The sequence below is a fragment of the Bipolaris zeicola genome (assembly GCF_000523435.1).
Source record: "Bipolaris zeicola 26-R-13 unplaced genomic scaffold scaffold_8, whole genome shotgun sequence".
Taxonomy (NCBI): domain Eukaryota; kingdom Fungi; phylum Ascomycota; class Dothideomycetes; order Pleosporales; family Pleosporaceae; genus Bipolaris; species Bipolaris zeicola.
Window position 1 is genome coordinate 68,096 of NW_006912057.1, and position 18,203 is coordinate 86,298.

General features: G+C 51.3%; 6 protein-coding genes across 6 annotated transcripts; 3 read left to right on the forward strand and 3 right to left on the reverse strand.

Moving 5' to 3' along the window:
- Positions 1 to 136: 136 nt before the first annotated feature.
- Positions 137 to 701, forward strand: COCCADRAFT_83854 (uncharacterized protein; the record flags this gene model as incomplete). Its single annotated transcript, XM_007709437.1, has 2 exons — positions 137 to 227; positions 373 to 701. 2 exons carry the CDS (start codon positions 137 to 139, stop codon positions 699 to 701), a joined length of 420 nt encoding a protein of 139 aa, XP_007707627.1.
- Positions 702 to 890: 189 nt separating this feature from the next.
- COCCADRAFT_83891 (uncharacterized protein) lies at positions 891 to 5,866 on the reverse strand (the record flags this gene model as incomplete). Its single annotated transcript, XM_007709438.1, has 3 exons — positions 891 to 3,559; positions 3,614 to 5,567; positions 5,642 to 5,866. The coding sequence occupies 3 exons, from the start codon at positions 5,864 to 5,866 to the stop codon at positions 891 to 893; spliced, it is 4,848 nt and encodes a 1,615-aa protein (XP_007707628.1).
- Positions 5,867 to 6,468: 602 nt separating this feature from the next.
- On the forward strand, positions 6,469 to 8,401 carry COCCADRAFT_32748 (uncharacterized protein; the record flags this gene model as incomplete). Its single annotated transcript, XM_007709402.1, has 2 exons — positions 6,469 to 6,526; positions 6,576 to 8,401. The coding sequence occupies 2 exons, from the start codon at positions 6,469 to 6,471 to the stop codon at positions 8,399 to 8,401; spliced, it is 1,884 nt and encodes a 627-aa protein (XP_007707592.1).
- A 315-nt stretch (positions 8,402 to 8,716) lies between these two features.
- COCCADRAFT_83773 (uncharacterized protein) lies at positions 8,717 to 9,847 on the reverse strand (the record flags this gene model as incomplete). The annotated part of the gene is made up of 1 exon (XM_007709439.1): positions 8,717 to 9,847. The coding sequence occupies one exon, from the start codon at positions 9,845 to 9,847 to the stop codon at positions 8,717 to 8,719; it is 1,131 nt and encodes a 376-aa protein (XP_007707629.1).
- Positions 9,848 to 10,352: 505 nt separating this feature from the next.
- Positions 10,353 to 11,585, forward strand: COCCADRAFT_32750 (uncharacterized protein; the record flags this gene model as incomplete). The annotated part of the gene is made up of 1 exon (XM_007709403.1): positions 10,353 to 11,585. The coding sequence occupies one exon, from the start codon at positions 10,353 to 10,355 to the stop codon at positions 11,583 to 11,585; it is 1,233 nt and encodes a 410-aa protein (XP_007707593.1).
- Positions 11,586 to 12,524: 939 nt separating this feature from the next.
- Positions 12,525 to 17,878, reverse strand: COCCADRAFT_32751 (uncharacterized protein; the record flags this gene model as incomplete). Its single annotated transcript, XM_007709404.1, has 3 exons — positions 12,525 to 13,318; positions 13,371 to 17,728; positions 17,814 to 17,878. The coding sequence occupies 3 exons, from the start codon at positions 17,876 to 17,878 to the stop codon at positions 12,525 to 12,527; spliced, it is 5,217 nt and encodes a 1,738-aa protein (XP_007707594.1).
- Between the last annotated feature and the right edge of the window lie 325 nt (positions 17,879 to 18,203).

An 18,203-nucleotide genomic window follows, 5' to 3' on the forward strand; every position in this document is an offset into this window, starting at 1 on the left:
ATTGTGTCTCTTATCCTGACACTCAGTACAACCATAACCCGCATTCTTACCTCGCTGAACCCCCGCCATACTATTTAACATACCCCTCGCATCTCTCATAGAAACTCTACGATCAGCAACGAAACAAAAACCCGCCATGGCAACACGACCCATCCCCTTCATTCTCTGCGGTCGAACCCCTCAGATCGCAAAAGTAGTACGCGAAGGCGTGGCACCAGAGTATCATGGTGAGTCGCTCTTCTCCCCCCCCTCCCTTATCAAACAACACAGCCAAAAAAGCAAAACTATATACTACTACTACATCCAACTCCTAAACCGCAACCCTCGCATACATACCCCAAACTAACCTCAATTCCCCTCCCCCCCCCACAGTCCCCCACACCTTCCTCTCCCTCGAAGAAGCAAAAACAAACATACCCCCCCTCCTCTCCCCCACCAGCCCCGATCGGCCCGTAGCAGTCGTGCTTGGCGGCGGCTTCAACGACGCCATGTTTGCAGAGATAAAAGAGGCGTGCGACACAGCACAAGGGGGAAAGGACGTGGCGTGGCTACGCACGGATATAACGGGTAAGGTGGCGATGCCTGATATGAATGATCATGAGGCGTATGGGAAGGCGATGGGTGCGAGGTTGAAAAGGGGGTTGGAAGGGTTGGGGGTGGGGAGTGAGGAGGGGGTGAAAGGGGGTGTGCATTTTTTCTAGTAGCGGTTTATGGATTATGGTAAGGTGAATTTTTTGAGTAGTTCTTTATCTGGGTATTTGCAGAAGAGTCGGTGGAATAGTGCTTACAAATCCACAAATGACCTGAGAACATGTACCAGGCTATCAAAGAAAAAGTGAGAACGTATATTAATCTCTACCACGCTTGATAGTCTATCGTGGTTCTTTCGTTTAACTCTCTAAATCATATAACAAACATCCGCCGGTACGAAAATTATACACAAACGCCTTGCCTACGGCGTCTTCTCCATCTCCATTCGCTTTACTTTCCACCCACTTGGCCCTATACCCTAACAACAAATCATGTAATTCCTGGAGATATTTTCGCTCCGCCAGCGGCATTCTCTGAATGAAGTAGCGCCAGGAATCCGGATCGCTGAGTCGGGTTTCCTTGAGGAGATTCATGACCTCTTCCTTTGATTCAATCGCAGCAATGGGTGCCGATTGGAATTCAGAAAGGAGTTCCGTGGAACGCGATTGTGCAGCTTCTACAATGGACCACTTATTCGACTTCTTCGAACGATGTTGGGCGATGAGAACGTCGACGTTGGCTTTCGTGGTGTCAGACTTATTGTTGGGAGCTGGTGCTGGAACTTTGATTTGACGAGCTGCTGTGCCTTCCCGTTCCTCCCTGTCGCGAAGCTCGTTGCGCAGGTAGTTAAGGAGATTGGAACTGTGCATGTCTGTGTCTTCCTTTTTGGCAATGGATTTCACTTTGAGCTCGGGTTTATCTGGCGCGACGCCGTGCTTGACCATAATAATCCAGCTGTGTCTGTCGTCTCGATAGTGGCGGAGTATGTCCTCAATAGAATGCGCGTCGATGGCAAGCTCAGCCGTATAGCCGTGAGATATGAGCTCTGATACCATTTTGATTCCAGTCGTTCGAAGGATGCTTGGATCAAAACTGGCAACCAGGCAATCGCAGCGGCGAGGCATCCATGAGAAAGATGGGGTGTCGTCGTCGGCCTGCTTCTTCAAAAACATTGATTTTTCTGGCTTCTTGATGTATCGAGCCATAGAGTTAACCAATCTGTCCCACCCTAGGTTTACACCGACTGCATGATATGCAGGTAGCGGATGCGCGTGACTAGAGCCAGTTGGCCGATATTCTTCGATCAGCTTGTCGTACCTTCCACCTGCAGCAAGCACTTCTCGCTGCTTGGTATCGAACAGGCACTGGAACAGTATACCCCCAGCATAAAACCTCTCGTTGAAGCTACTGAGGACATTAATGTAGACCTTCCGCTTCACATTCCAGTGCTTCATGTAGTTGATTACGGAGGAAAGGTGTCGGAATATCGAATGCGTTCGTTCGAGGTATTTTGTTCCCTCGAAAAGTCGCTGCAACTTTGCAAAGGCTTTTTCGGGTGTGTCGCGCCAATCAAATCTTGCCAGGTCGTCCAGCGACGTTGATGCAATACCGATGTCGGAAGAACGCAGCTCATTGCGGATAGAGTGCCAGTTGTTCTTCAATATGTTGAGCTTGCTGAGAACTGCCTTGACTGCCGTGCGTTTTGGAGCGGGAATCCTGCAGAATTCCATGACAATTTCTAGGAGATCGGCATGGTTAAGGTGAAAACACATCTGTGTTGATCGGAATGAAGGAAACTCGTCGATGATTTCATCGACAACCTTCAGAACTTCTGATTCCTTTAGAGCAAGATCAATCGCATCATACGAGACAATGTCAAAGTCTGCCTCACCGTTACTACGCGGAGCACTTCCAGTGTAGTTTTCACGGTAAACCTGACCGATTGTAAATGTCTTCTCCAGGAAACCACCTCCTCGACCGATGCTACGAGCATACGGCAATGTGAGATCGTAAGGAAGCTGAACAAGGGTTCCAGAAGGATCGAAGAGCTTCACGACACTGCTGTTGGCATAGTGATCAGACCATGGCAATAGAACTTGGCGCTGGATCTCCACCGCACCATGGCCCCGGAAGATCATAGCTAATCTGTCCTTGACGAGGTTCTGTAGAAGCACCTCGTTCGCCTTGATTGTCTGGTTAGCTGTGCCGAGGTCCCAGGCATAATCTCTTGCTTGTGTGTCAGGCTTGTGCGAGAAGAGGGCAGCCATCATCTTCGCATAGTGAGGAGAGTTGCGATCGGAAAGAGCCTTGATGGCTTCCTTAACAGCCTCATCTTCCATCTGAGCAGGTACTTTACCACTCCTCAAGAGCTCAGTACAGCTGGGCCTTTCCGACGGCCGGTGGCTGATAAGGGATTTGATGATGCTTCCTTGGAGTGCTTTCTCAGGAGCCTCGAACTCCGGGGGAAGTTCATGTTTCCGCTCGCGTAATGATCGAATGACCTTGTCTCTCTCCATGGCAGTCCTTAGAGGAAAACACATCTCAAAGAAGATGATGCCCATCGAGTACATGTCCACCTTGTTGTTGTAGTCGCCAGTGACACTAGAGCTTAGCTCTGGAGCTACGTAAAGCGCTGTGCCCACGCTTCGTGTCATGTCACCGCCATTATGGCTGTCACCGGAGGATTTTGCGTCCGGCCTCTGGTATTGTCCGCTGGTGGCCAGTCCAAAATCACCGATTTTGGGGATTTTAGCCAAGTCAATAAATACATTGTCCGGTTTGAGATCCCTATGGATGATGCCATGTCCGTGTATGTGAGCGAGGCCTTCGAGAATCTGCCTAAACAGTCTCCAGTACTCTTCTGGGTCGTCGTATAATCCTCCACGAATGAGATCACGAAGCGTCCGCTTCTCACAGAATTCCATCTGGATGTACAGAATCGATCTTGACTTTGAAAGGTTGGAGTCGGATAGCGTGCGTCTCTTGATTCCCGGTGGACTGTGGCCGATGCTAGCGGAACCCTCGTCCTCTGTGGTAGGTTAGTACAGTACTGGAGAAAAAGTGCCAGAAATCATCTACTGACCTGAGTCTGATCCGAAGATGACAGCGCCGACATCTTCATCCGATTCTGCATCAGATCCAAATTCAATCTTGGGATACCCGCTGGAGCTAATGAAATCTAACCCGCCACCACTCTTGCCATGAATCCCGCCATCAGTCGTAGTCGTAGTCGTGGTCGGGGAAACGTCCGAACCCCAATCAGAATCATCGCCATCTGATGATCCAGAGTATTCATCATCGTAGTCCGCTTCGGCCTCGGGCCATGCTGTGTAATAACGCACTACGCAACTGTGGTTGAGCCGAGATAGAAGCATGACCTCGGAGAGAACCTCGCTTAATGCAGCAGCAGACTTTTGCTTGATCTTCTTGATGGCGTAAGTGCGGCCATCAACCTTGTTGCGTGCTTTCACAACCTCACCATATCCACCTTTCCCGAGCCGACCTTGCTCGACCCAGTCATTCGAATATCGCGAGTATGTTGGAACCATACCGGAAGAAGACTCACGCCGTAGCCTATATCGACCCAGTGAGGTTGACGAATTCCTAGATCGTACTGGAGTGCGTGGTCGTTCATAGACATCGACGTCGTCGCGAAGAAACTCGGAGGGGATAAGGTCAAAAGCAGAGTGTCGCTTCTTGGGATCCGGTTTGAAGAATTTGCGTAGTATTTCCTGCAGTGATTCTGAGCAACCAAGGATATCGGATAGGTCCTTTGGGGAGTTGTATTTCTCTGGTACATCGAGGCCAAATAGCATCTGGAGGAAGACAACCCCCATGTCCCACACATCTGTTTTGCGAGTGTGCTGCAAATCCTGGGACAACTCGGGAGCTATCCAGTAGAATGTACGTGGGGCCTTTGTCGTCCGTCTGTCCTTGGAGAAGCTTTGTAAACGATACAAAGAGTCCTGAAAGCTAGCATCGGTCAGGTGTACGCTCATTCCGCCACCTGGAGACCTCTTGAGCAGGATATTGTTAGGGTGAAGGCGTTTGTGCACTACGCCGTTTCGATGGTAAAAGTCCAGCGCTTCCAGTATCTCGATAGTCCAGGAACGAACTCTTGCGACTTGGAGCGGCCCATCATCAGCGAGTCTCTCGCCCAGAGAACCTCTGTCGGCGTGTTCCATCAGGATGCTGATTTCCCACCCAGCGTCTGGCATGTTCTCCACTTTGAAGTCCAGCACTGTCATTATAGCAGGCTGTCGCAGCCGCTTAATCTCCTCCATCTCGTCTTCAAACGCCATGATAGCCTTTTTCAGCCCAGGGTCAGCAGCAGCATTTCCACCACCGACTCGAGCACGCTTCAATACTAGCGTGAGTGCTATAGGCGTACCCATGGGCTTGACCAATAGTTGTTCGGTAAGAGGCCCAGACCGGAAAGGAAGCGGATTCTCAACTGCAGTGCACTGAATCGTAGTATCCTCGTGCTGGATGGAAGTGGTTCTATCAAACGAGATGTAGTTGACGCCGTCCCCGTTGGGAAAGTCTGGTGGTGGGGTCATGACTGAGGCGCGGTTCTTCTTGCGCTTCGCCATCACCTCCTTCCTTCGCATCTCATCACCAACCATTTGCTGCAAAAGCCGTTCCTCTTGCGCTTTCTCCTCATCCCTCTTCCTCTGGAGTTCAGCTTCATGCTGTCGTAACTGCTCGGCCGCAGCCGCTTCTTGCATGGCTCGTTCAGCATCCAGGTTTTCGTAGGCTCCATCGGTTTGGCGGACTGTAATCTCATCCTCAAGTATGTCTTGGATCCCGGTCGCTATGTCGTACATCATGACTTCTCCGACCAGCTCCTGAGGCCGGCGTTTCAGTAGGCCATAGAGCTTATCCCAAGTGGATTTTCGCAAGCTGCTGCAATCTTCCAAAGTCAATTCGGGTAGCGATCTAGGGTAAGTAGCTGTAATCTTTGCACAGAGTGTAACGAATATGTTTTCATCTGAAATGGATGTGAGTTTCACGCGCAATACGCGATCAGTAGTTTTCTGGCTTTAAGTTAGAGGATGAGCCGACAAGGGGTGGAGTGGCATGGTCCTTAAATGGGGGGTTGGGTACGTACACTCCATGCACCCTTGGCTTCTGATTCTTCATAATCGTCCATAAAAACAGCCTTTAGGACTTCGCGCTCATCCTCCTGAGCCTTTTCATAGGTCTCGGAGGGCTGCAAGGTGAGCGGACGTGGCATGTCCCCAACGGGACCCGCCGACCGCGTGTCATCGGTGAACTGGGGTGTGGATGCATGGTGTGCTTGTTTCTTGTTCTTTGGTGTTTGAGGCGGTGCCATAGTGGGCTACTGGTGGATGCTTGAATGGGCCGTCATACATGTGGTATTGACGGATACGGACAGACTAGCAGCCATGGCTGCTGCCCTTCACATTGCAGACATTTCGAGTGGTTAATACGGCAGCGATAGGGGATGGGGTATGACGGAATGTAGAAAGTTTGCGGCCAGCGCATGCGCAGGTATGAAGTAGCGGTCGGTGGGGGCGATATGTTGGCGAGCCCCGCCATCCTGGGACCGTTCCGCGTCATCCCTGCAGGCACACCTTGAGCCGCCAGACGCGACTTCCCCGTGCCTCGACCACGGCAGGAGCCCCAACCAACACCATCCCAACTTGAATTTTTAGGAGAACGAGCTTCGAGGTGGTCGCATAGGATCTTCGAATGTTTTGATGCCTATTTCATTCATGTGCGACTCGTATTGCGTTGGGTCTCTTGACTGGTAGCCCCCCAAAGTCCTTGTTTTCAGCGAGTAAACAAGCCGCCAAACAAGCCCCATCCTTGTTGCCAGCCGGGACCACCACCCTCACAACCACCACTACTGCTCCTCACCTCCTCCTTCTCCATACCCTAGCCCCGACACCGCCCTCAAACAGTCACGTCACCATGTTTTCGTGGATTACTGGTCCACGTATTACTAACGTAATAGAGGACCTGCAGCCTGGTTCGTCACATTGTCGTGCGCGCCAGCCGAAATCTGCTAACAATAAAAGAAAACAACTACGAGTCCACCTTCATTGAGCCACCAGAAACACCGGCTCATCAATTCGCCGTAAAGGCCTTCAAGCACGCCATATTCGGAACGCCTGCGCCCGAGGACGCCGACGATGTGTCTAAGAAAATAGAGAGAAAGGCAAAAATAGACGCAGCCAACGCCAAAGCCTTCGTGCTGCCAGCGCCCAAGGAGAATGGCCCGCCTATATCGCCGTCAAAACAGCCGGGCGGCATCCTTATGACACCAGGCACCGCCAGCAAGGGGCGCAAGCAAGTGTCATTTGGCTCGCAAGTGGTGGACAACGAGGGCAAGCGCGGCAACATTGGAAGGAGCGGAATACCCAACGACTGCCCAGGCAAGTTTCCGAGCCCTTGGACTCCTGGCACGCAGTTGAAGCTCGACCCCGAGAGCGAAACAAGGCCGCGCACTCGCCTCACAGAAGCCCTCCTAGACGCACGCACGACTACCCAGCCAAAATCAGGCCAAAAGCCCAAAGCACGAGACGATAGCGACATTACAATTGATCTAGGAGCTCCGCGCTCTGAGTCGGGAAAATACTGGAAGGAGCAGTATGAGAGCTATGCGGACAAGAGCGAGAAGGAGATGAAAAAGGTCATCGCCAAGCAACAACTTGCAAAGAAGTTCGCCATGAAGAAAGATGGTGAAGTAACCGAACTAGTGGCCAAACTGGAACAGGAGCGCAAGCGGTATAAGCAGCGTGAGATGGAACTGGAGCAGCAGAACAAGGACCTCCAGGAGCGCCTTCGCAAGGCCATGTCGGAAAATATGTCATCAAGCATCGAGATTGTATCCCTCAAGTCGCGATTGGCAGTCCTGGAAGGCTCGAGCACTGTACCTTCGTCAGGACTCCCACCGAGCAAGACGCCCTTTGAAATCTACGAAGATGGAGCCAAAGACGTTTCACGGCCTCCTTTGCGCGGACTGGACCTGGATACCTCGTTTGCCCCATCCAACAGCATGGCATCCTCTACCAAGGAGAACACATCGCCAATGTCTCGTCGTGTCCGCCGCGGTACTATTCCTGATACACTGAATCGACCAATCATCCCTTCTAGATTCGGTACTGCAGAAGGAGAAACCTCTGCACTGGAAAAGTCACCCCGTCGTTTTGAGGCTACCCTGGAAAAAGCGCTTGCATCGACTCACCAGGAGAAACCACTAAAGTCACCTCTGAAGATTCATCGATCTGAGCCAACGAAAGAGAGCCATACGCCTAAATCGATGGCCGCGATCCAGCCGTCCAGTCCACTACCGATGCCGTCACCACCCAGTGACGACCTTTGGCTGGATGTGCACAACGACAGCTCAATAGGGCAAATGGACAAGATGGCTATGCCTGTTTCTACAGACCAACCGTACATGAGGTCCGAATGGAATCCCCCACCAAAGAAAAACCGGGTATCAAAATTGGTTTCAAACGACAGGAAACCAGAAACACTACAATCTCAAGAAAAGGCCGTCGTGTCAGAGAGGAGTGAGCAAAAGACGGAACCCCAAAGGCGAAAAGACCGTGCGACCCAAGAAGCTACCCATATTTCAGAGCTCGAAGCAACGTCATCACAGCCCAAAAAGGAAGCCAAACACAACTACAACACATCAAAAGATGGGGCGTTGAGGAGTACTGACAGCAGTTCTCGCCAACCCCGTACCGACCCCAAAATTGACGATAGCAAGGTCACGACACGTCATGCAGAAGGATCCACAAATGTCAAGAACGACCGAAACCAAGTCCGTGATCGGGATCCGAGGAAAAGGTTAGAGGAGAGGAGGAAACTGAGGAAGCAAGCTGCTACGAAGTGTTGATACATGCCTTTAATTGTGGAGTTGGAGTTGGCGGCGCACGTCTCACTATGCTTTGGCCTGTCTTTCTGTTGTGTTTTGGCGGCAAGCACTTTGTCAATTGGAGTCACCTTTTACACCAGGGGTATTTTATTTTGGAGACTACACGATACCTTTGCATGCTTTTCGCTTACAAAATCCATCTTACATTCGTTCATTCCATGTTCCATGCAAACATTGCGATCCACTCATTTAACATCTAACTGGGTATCATGCCCCAAACGCCTCAAAAAAATGCCAACAACAAACACCATCCTATGCATATTCCAACAGCACCATCTACTTCTTCCCCGCAGAAATATCCTCCAAGGCCTTGAAAACCGACACAGCACTCTTCTCCACCTGATCCCTCTGAAACGCCGTCATCTTCCCCAACACATACTTGCTCACAACATTCGGATCCCTACTCTCGGGCCTCCCAATCCCAACACCCACTCTCCACCACTTCACCCCACCAAGCTGCTGCTGACAGCTCTTAATCCCATTATGTCCCTTTGCGCTCGTCGCCCCATCCCTAATCGTAACTTTCCCCAGCGCAGATTCCAACTCATCATGCACAACCACCAACCGTCCCTGCAATGCGTTGTCCCCAGCCGTCCGGCGAATGTCCCGTAACCACTCGTTGTACGCACGTTTGACGCCGTTGCCACTCACGTTCATGAGGCTGGCGGATTGCCAGAAGGTCCAGTCTTCGTAGATGTCACGGTCGCTGGGGACGCGGCGGAATCCTGTGAGGCTGAAGGCGAGGTGTGTGGCTTGCGGCCGTGATACGAGACCTGAGAGGCCTTTTTGGAAGGGCGTGTAGTTTTTGGCCTGAGAAAGGTACGAGGTTACGATGTGGCCGGCGGAATGTAGTGTGTTGGCGAAGGAGGGGCCTGGGTTGCCGATTGAGGCGACTAGGAGGGGGTAGGCGGTTTGGGCGGCGGGTTTCGCCATTAAAGACTGTGGGAGGGTGGGGAGATGGTGTGTTTGCTTTGGTGGGTTGTGAGAGGTTTGTTGGGCGGTGGATTCGACGTCGGTGTCAGTGGGAGTGGGTAGTGCGGAGTCGTGTCTTTGTTTCTTTTCTTTGCGTTTTTCTTTGCGGCTTTGAGATGGCGGTTGTGGTGGAGGAAATAGGTAGTCAGGACCGACGCTGGTTGCGTGTGGTATTTGAGTCTGAACAATGTCGAGACTGGAAATCGCGGCAGCCAGGTTAATTGCCTGTTTTCTCTTCTTTTGCTCGTTCTTTTCCCTGCGGATTTGTTTGCGTGTCTTTTGTGTCTCGAATTCGCTGCAAGTATCGCTGTCGTTATCGCCGTCTTCCTGCGCTAGAATTTCGGTGTTTTTGGCTTCAGCTTGCAGATCGGTGGCAGGGATTAACGGCATTGCTGTAGGGCTGGCCACGTGCACACGTGTGCGCGCGTCTGGCATTCCACCGAAGAGAAGTGAAAGTGGCAAGAGAGTGGTAAATACTACACTACTACGGCGAGTGAACCCTTTGTACTAGAAAGATACATTATCAAACGGTCCCTAGGTCGTCATGGCCAGCACTGTGAAGCACATTGTACACAGCCACGTTTTAGAATCATAGTGAGTTGATTGGTAAGGGCGCAAAGCTGACGGCCTTGCGGCAAACCGCCCTTTTCGCAGCTAATTTCTAATCTGACATCATTAGTGATTTACGAGCAATGCTTTCACAATTTTCATCTGTGAAGCAGTGACTTTGGACGAGAATCGGACGGAACAGATCGCGGATCTCTTGGCGCACATCATCGTTCAGGAACAAGGGCCCGGAACGGTCATCTTACGTTACTACACGATCGCGAGTCGCCACTCGCGTGTGCACGATTCCTCTTCCTGGAGTCACCGCCTGGAGGACTGCTTCTAAACAGTTGTATTTCACCATACTGGCATTCCGCCCACTTGAAGCCACAACATGTCCGGACGCCAGGCAACGCCACCGCGAGCAACTCGCTCAGCGGGTAAACTTCCACCGAACCCTCCTACTCCAGAGCAGATCAGACGTATGGAAGAGGCTAGGTTGAAGGCAAAGGCTGCTGCACAACAAGCACAATCATCATCCGCGCCCAAAACAGGCGAGAAACGCGCATACTCGTCCGTTACAGCCTCACAGACTCCATCCACAGTTCGAAATGCCGCCGCCGCATCACCGCAGAAGCCTGATCAGAATGGCTTCATACAGCCTCCGTCGAACGACTACATTCAGCCCGCGAAGAAATACGCCAGGTCAGACTTTATCGAGTATGACTTTAGTAAGATGACGGATACAAAGGGTGGTTTCTTGAGCACGGCGGACGACCCACATAACAAGGCTATGTGGAAGGGGCAGCCAAAGGAAGAGCAAAAGCCCGAAGGCATGACAATAACAGAGTGGGAAAGGGAGCGTATAAGGCGGAAGTTACGCGCGAACAGGGCGGGACCCTACGAACCTGGCATCTCCATTCTGAACACCGTCAATGGCAAAGAAGAAGAAGACGAAGAAGCCGCCTTACTCGAAGCCGCCGAAAACGCCGAAATCGAAAGCGGCACCTTCAAAGGCAAATACGGCGACGGCAAACGCGACATCAAAGGCAAATGCCGCGAATGCTCCAGCCTAGAAATTGACTGGAAATGGCAAGACACCTTCTCCATCTCCGTCTGCAACGCCTGCAAAGAAAAACTTCCCGACAAATACTCGCTCCTCACCAAAACCGAAGCCCGCGACGACTACCTCCTCACCGACCCAGAACTCAAAGACGAAGACCTCCTCCCCCACCTCGAGCGGCCCAACCCTCACAAACAATTCTTCCACCCCATGCAACTCTTTCTCCGCCTCCAAGTCGAAGCCTACGCTTTTAGCCCCGCGAAATGGGGTTCGCCTGAGGCCCTCGACGCTGAATACGCAAAACGCCAAGTCGTCAGTAAAGAACGCAAGCAAAAGAAGTTTCAGAACAAGCTAGAGGATTTAAAGAAGAGAACGAGGGTTGAGGCGTATAAGCGCGCAAGGCTGGCGGGAGATAGCGATGGAGTGCAGTTTGGACAGAAGATTAAGGGCAGGTATGATCGTCATGAGCATGAGTGGGGGAGGAGCGTACTAGATCCTGAGACGGGCATGACGAAGAAGAGGTGTGAGGAGTGTGGGATGGAGGTTGAGGAATTGGAGTTTTAGACTCAGAAGGATATGTAAATGTTGTTGTTGTCGTTGTTTATTGTTGTTGATACCCCGGATATGCGATTGTTGATATAGATTTACATGAAATATATGGTGTTGTCGATGATGCTGGATTGACTTTGCCCCACCATGTAGTGCTGACTCCACATTTCCTTCGTATGTGCCACGTTTACAGTATACGAGATATGTGCCTTGTTTACTTTTTACATCCTCACTGAACCGTCACTCTCTTTGCTCTCAAAACATACACATATATTGTTTACAATTCTGCAATTAGTCATCAACAACGGGCCGGTAACTCAGTGGTAGAGTGTAGGACTGCAGTTCTCCCAAAAACCGTCTTCCCGAAGTCACCGGTTCGACTCCGGTTCGGCCCTTGTTTTTTGTCCTTTTTTATGCTCCATCAAATAAATGACTAGTCTCTTAATCCATTACAAAACAATGCTGGGACAAAAGCTGAGGCATCTTGGTCGGGCATTTTTTTTTTGTCACTGTGATTCTCGCTCTCGAGCAGCACCGCCCATGAAGTACCAGTCTTCTTCTACTTATCCGTTGGCATATTAAAACTTTACAAAACAACACGCTAGAAACAAGAGTTATGATAACATCACTCGCGCAACGAACCAAATATACGAACGGCGTATTTTATTTTTTGCAATTAAGCTTCTCTATGTACAAGACCTTTGATAGCACTTGTAACATTTGCCCCCCAAACCCCTTGTACTCCAACAAGGGAAAAGGGGAACAGAAAGCCACCACCGTATTGACATAAATTTTAGAAAAGAAAAGAAAAACCACACACAGCCACCCAGTTGAATTTGCTTTGGTCACAGCATTCCCTTTTGAACTTTTACTCCCACACACTTGCGAATAGAACAAAAAAAACACATCTAACGGCGGACCGACTTTTCCTAACCTTTTTGGAAAAGGAAGAGTTTACTGAGTAACGGCGTCAGTTTGATACTTGGTTTTGTACGCTGTCTTGGCTGTGCTAGTCAGCGAGTCGAGTTCGCCGCTGGTTTCGCACATGGAGCGGAAAGAACCACCGTCTTTGCGGACGAGATCGTATGGGTGACCGTACTCGAGGACCTCGCCTCTGTCGAGAACAAGAACCTTGTCGTAGTCGATGATTGTCTGGAGGCGATGCGCGATTGTGATGGTTGTGTTTTTGATCTGGCGGATAGTCTCTTGGATCTTGGCGTCGGTGGCGTAGTCGATGGAGGCTGTGGCTTCGTCCATGAGTAAGACCTTGGGGGCTTTGAGGAGCGCTCGGGCAAGGCAAAGGAGTTGACGTTGGCCTTGGGAGAGGTTGGAGCCAGACTCTGAGACAGGAGAGTTGAGGTTCCTGAATGGGTTCTTGTTGTCGGCTTCCATAGCAGCTTGTGCTGCTACATCCTTTTGGTCAGCAGCGTGTCCGTTAGGCATTACCACTACCGTGTCCTCTTGAGTCTCACCCCGGTCCCAGTCGCGGTTCGCCAGGATGGAACCAGGGTTGGTGGTGGCAGCACTGTAGCTTGCATTCACATCCGCAGTGACGGCGCCGGTTGTAGAGACTGGGATTTGAATAGCACCAGGGTGGGTAGGTTCTACAGGCGTCGAAGTGCCGGATGTAGGTTGCGAAAGTGACGATATAAGATTGACCTCGCGCAGGGCTGTATAGATCTCTTCATCGGTAAAAATCGAGAAAGGATCGAGATTGCTTCGAATCGTGCCGGTGAACAATGTTGGATCTGGATGGTGTCAGAAGATGCAATATTCAGAAAGACAAAAAAGCCAGCTTACCTTGTGGTACCATGACGACATTCTCGCGCAAGTCGTGAAGGCCAATCAAACCAATGTCAATATCGTCGATCAAAATCTTTCCCTGCTCAGCCTCCAACGCTCGGAACAATGCAAGCGCCATGGAACTCTTTCCAGCACCAGTCCTGCCGACAACACCAACCTTCTCTCCAGGCTGGATCTTGAAGGTCAAATTCTTCAACACAAGATCAAAATCACTCCTGTATCGTGTGCTGTAGTTGATGAATTCTACAGAACCCTTGCTTGGCCAGTTAGAAGGCGGTCGGTTGGCTGGGATGACTGAGGGAGCTTCTTGATCTACGTCGAGATATTCTTTGACACGCTCGACCGAGTTCATGTTTTGCTCGTTAGCGGAGTAAAGTCGCACAAACCACAGCACATTCTCGGTAAAAGTAACAGCGTAAGTAAGTGCCAAACCTGCTGCACCTGCATCGATACGTCCAACGCTAAGGACGACAAAGGCTCCAGAAAAGAAAGCAACCATAGCGCCAACCACGTCTACTCGGAAAGCGAGCCACCTGTTAGCGGCCCACAGATAGATGAAAGGACGATGCTGAGTATTGATCTTGTTGAGGTTTTCGCGAATGAAGCGTCGCTCGTCGCCATAGGCTCGAATAGTCGTCATGCCGGATAGTGTCTCGCCAAATTGCTGATAGAGGGGGCTTCGGTGCACGGATTCTAATCGCTTCAGGTCGCGCGAGGAATTGATGTAGAACCTTCCGATCATGAAGTAGAGAATGGAAATGAAGAATGCCGCAATCAAGAATCCAGGCGTAATAACCGAGATAAGAACGACAATGGTAATGATGGAAGCGAAGCAATGAACGACACCGATAGCCACTGGCGCCACTTCTTGATCGATAGACTCAATATCCTTTGAAAATCTGTTCATGAGTTGACCGAGGGGGGTCTGATCAAAGAAACGGAATTTTGCATGCGTAACCTTTTGGATCAGGCGCTCGTGCACTCGTCGTGATGCTACGAGTGAACCGCCGAAAAGGAAGCCCTCACGCAGGAACGTGATTAGCATGAAGACAGCTCCCAGGATGGCGTAGACGCCAAGGAAATAGAGAGAGTTAACCTCTGGGTCAGAGGCCCCAAATGTGGTCTGCATGGCATTGTAAGAGTACGAAGGCTGCTCCGGTTGACTGAAGAATGGAAAGTTCCAGCTGCAAGTACCACTGTTCGTGCATGTTCCGACACCACTCAGCGTTGGAACATGAGTGACAGGTGAGCGATGGTGGTTGCCATTTACAGCGTAGCCCTTGTCTGCGTATGCGTTTGCCCAGGTGCGAATCCACAGATTTGTAGAAACGGAAGAGATCTGCGCTGCAACGAAAGCAATAGTGGCACCAACCCAGTAGTACCACGGGCCCATAGCTCGGAGATACATCATGATGATACTTAGCTTCACACCGCCCTCGGCTTTCGTCTCTTCTTGGCTGTTGCTGGCTGGCACCTTCTTAGTGTCAGCCTTACCGTTGAGAGTGGTGTTGGCACTGTCAGCCTCGCCATTTGCCTCTTGGTCACCTGAAGGAGCTTGAGATGGAGGTTTCGATGCGCCACGTGAGGCAGGTCGTGATTTAGTGAGATCTTCGGTGAGCTTTCCGGAACTGATGACTTCATCTGCAGTGCCTTGTGCGACTATGCGGCCGTTTTCAAGTACTACTGCGAACTCGGCATGGGGCAGGCAGAGACTGACGTTGTGCGTGACAAGAATACAGGTCCGGTTTGCCATGAGTCGGCCATGGAGGGCATAGTGGAAGATCCACTTGGCAGTATGAGCGTCAACGGCGCTTAGGACATCGTCAAGGAGAACATGGCGGGCTTTGCTGTACATTGCACGAGCGAGTGAGATGCGTTGTTTCTGGCCTCCAGAGAGTGTCACACCTTTTTCGCCAACAACTGTTTCATCACCACCATCAAGAATTTCAAGATCTCGCTTCAAACAGCAGATATCAATGACTTCGTCGTAGCGCTTCTGGTCCCATTCGCTTGCGAAGACAATGTTTTCTTTGACGGTGCCATTGACTAGCCAGGCTTGCTGAGCACAATAAGCTACACTCTCTGTGAGGCCAGTCTCAGGATCAGGGGTAAGATCTTCTCGGCTGACCCCTCCAGGCAAATAGACTTCACCTTTTAGTTTTGTCATCTCACCAAGCAGACCCATGAGCAGGGAAGTCTTTCCCGAACCAGTCGGACCGACGACAACATTGAGTTTGCCGGGTTGGAATTTCACGTTGAGATCGATAAGCTTAAACGCATCTGCGGCAGCTTGGTCTGCCATGTCTGTACCGCCCCAGCTGAAGGTACCATTCTCGAATCCAATTAAAGGCTGGCCATTTTCGTCCTTCTTTTGAGTAATGAGCTGCGAATACTTGTCTGTCTCTGGCTCCATCAGGTACTCCTCAATACGGTCGACCGATACTTTGGATTCTTGGACGTGTGCAACCATATCTGCAAGTTGATCCAGAGGAATCCTGAGAATCTGGAACAGTGAGAGAGCGGTGAAAGCAACTGACGGAATCAAGGCTTTGTGTTCAATATTGGTATAGACCAAGAAGGACAAAAACGTGATCAAAACAGGGGAGCCCGACCATATCGTGGCAGCCACAGCCCAGAGTATGTAGCGACGGCGCAGATGCTTCAGCTCAATGTATCGTTTCTCGTTGACCAGTCCAATGAAGCGCTGCTCCCAGGCGAAGAATTTGATGATTCGAATATTGGTGAGCACCTCGTTCGTAGTGTGGATTCGTGCATCGGTAGCAGCTAGAATAAGCTTCTGGATCTTGGCAAACTGTCCAGCGACATACATGTTGACTGGAAGGAGAAAGATCATCATGCCGATACCAGCAATTGAGCTGTAGCCCAAGATGCGGTAGAGCAAAAACACAGCGACGACGACTTGAACTGGTGTATTTGCCCATAGGAAGTGCAGATAGGCACATATCTCGCTAACCTTGAAAGCGTCTACAGCCATGAGGTTGATGATCGCACCGGTAGTGACCTGAGCATCGGATCCTGACACTGCTTCGTCCTCATTCTCGACGTCGGATGTATCGGACTTGTTCTTCTTCTTCTTGCCGAAATTGAAGATGCGCTTCAATCCCTTGGGCTGCTCATCCTGCTTATCTGACTCTTGTTGCTTCTTCTCCTCACCCAGCACCTTGTCAGTGGTAGCTCCCGCTCTGCGTTTCAAAGCTTTTGCGTAAATTTCTCCAATAATGACGGCTCGCAACCGAATGCAGATCTTGCGGCCAAGCCAGAGTGCCTGTCCATCAGCCAGCGCAGATAGAGAACCGGAGACGAAAAGTAGGATAACATAGAACCATGCGGCATTCGCCGGAGTCAGATCTGGCTGCTCAACATACTCGAGGATAACTTTCAAAAGCAGTGTAGGCGCAAAAGTGAGGAAACCAGAAATGGCAGCCCATCCTGCTTGGATGAGCAGGCCGCGCTTGAAATGCTTCAAAAGGTGGTAGGCTAAGCTTGAAGTCTTCTTGACCTGGCGGTATTTTGCAATGACGGCTGCGGCCTTGTCTTTTGAAGGTAGATTCCAAACATCGGAAAGCTCATATGTCTTTTTGTATCCCGTCCAAACAATGGGGTCGACCCAGCTGAAAGTAGCAAGGGAGAATACGCTAGCGATGGGTTCTCGCGCCGGGGCAATGTCTCCTTCGTATTCAAGATGTACGGTTTTATTGCCTTTTCTGGAGCAGAGGGCGATAAGGAAGAGCAGCGAAACAAGGGTGAAGTCGCCAATCATCAACTTCTGATGCACAGCGGATCGGGGATGGATGATTGCCGATCGGAAAAGCAAGATGCTGAAGACCCACTGGCAGCCATAGATGAAGGCGGTGTGATACCAGAGAGGTGGGAAAGAGAAGCGACTGGTGCTGGAAAAGAGCAGACGGAGCGAGGCAAGAAGAGCAACATAAGCCCAGACGGCGACACTAGCAATGGCGGCAATCTTGGCGTGGGCGCCCCAAGCATGGGTTACGAGTATGGCGACGTGCAGACCTAGCTGGGCGAGGACCGCGGCTTCCTCTAGGACGACAATGGTAAGTTGTCCGCGGGGCTTGTCGGCGGCGATGGTAGACATGGTCTTGACGGGGTGGAGGGCGAGGTCTTGGTGGCGGTCGAGCTCGTCGTGGGCATCGTCGTGATAGTCGTCGTTGCCATTATAGTTGGGGGTTCGCAGAGACCAGGGATTAGTGGCATCGTCGAGGGCGCTGTAAGCGTGGTAGTATTTGGAGGCAGTCGCAGCCGAGTAGAGCTGGCGCAGCAGGAAGAGGAGCGATATGGCGCAAACGATGAGCGGGAATAATGTCTGGAGATAGCTGTGGCGCGCGTCAGTTTTGGCGCCTTTTGTTTGCGGTGGTGATGGTGGTGGTGGCGCATAGCCAAACGGCGGTTTTAACATACTCGCGCTCGAAACAGGTGGAGAAGTCGTCTATCCCCCAGAGCGGGCCTTTACAGTGGGCAAACATGATGCCGGCTGCTGTTGTACGAGGCCTGCGGTGCGCAGCGGCGACAGTGATGGTGAAGGGCGTGTCCAATTGCGCCCAGGCCTTGCGCACTCGCTCTCAACAGTCACGCTCGCTCTCGTTATCGGCGAGCGGTGAGGCGCATCGGAGGACGGCAGCGCGACTCGACGGATATAAGCAGTAGTGGTGTCGAGGTGCTTGCGCGGCAGTAAATAAACGACGGCAGCAGAGCCTCTGGGCGCTCAGATGCACGGTTGACGCGGTGATGATTGCAGAGGAAGGCTGTTGCCTGCTCGACTTTCCCGCGCCTTTGCTACGATGACTAGTC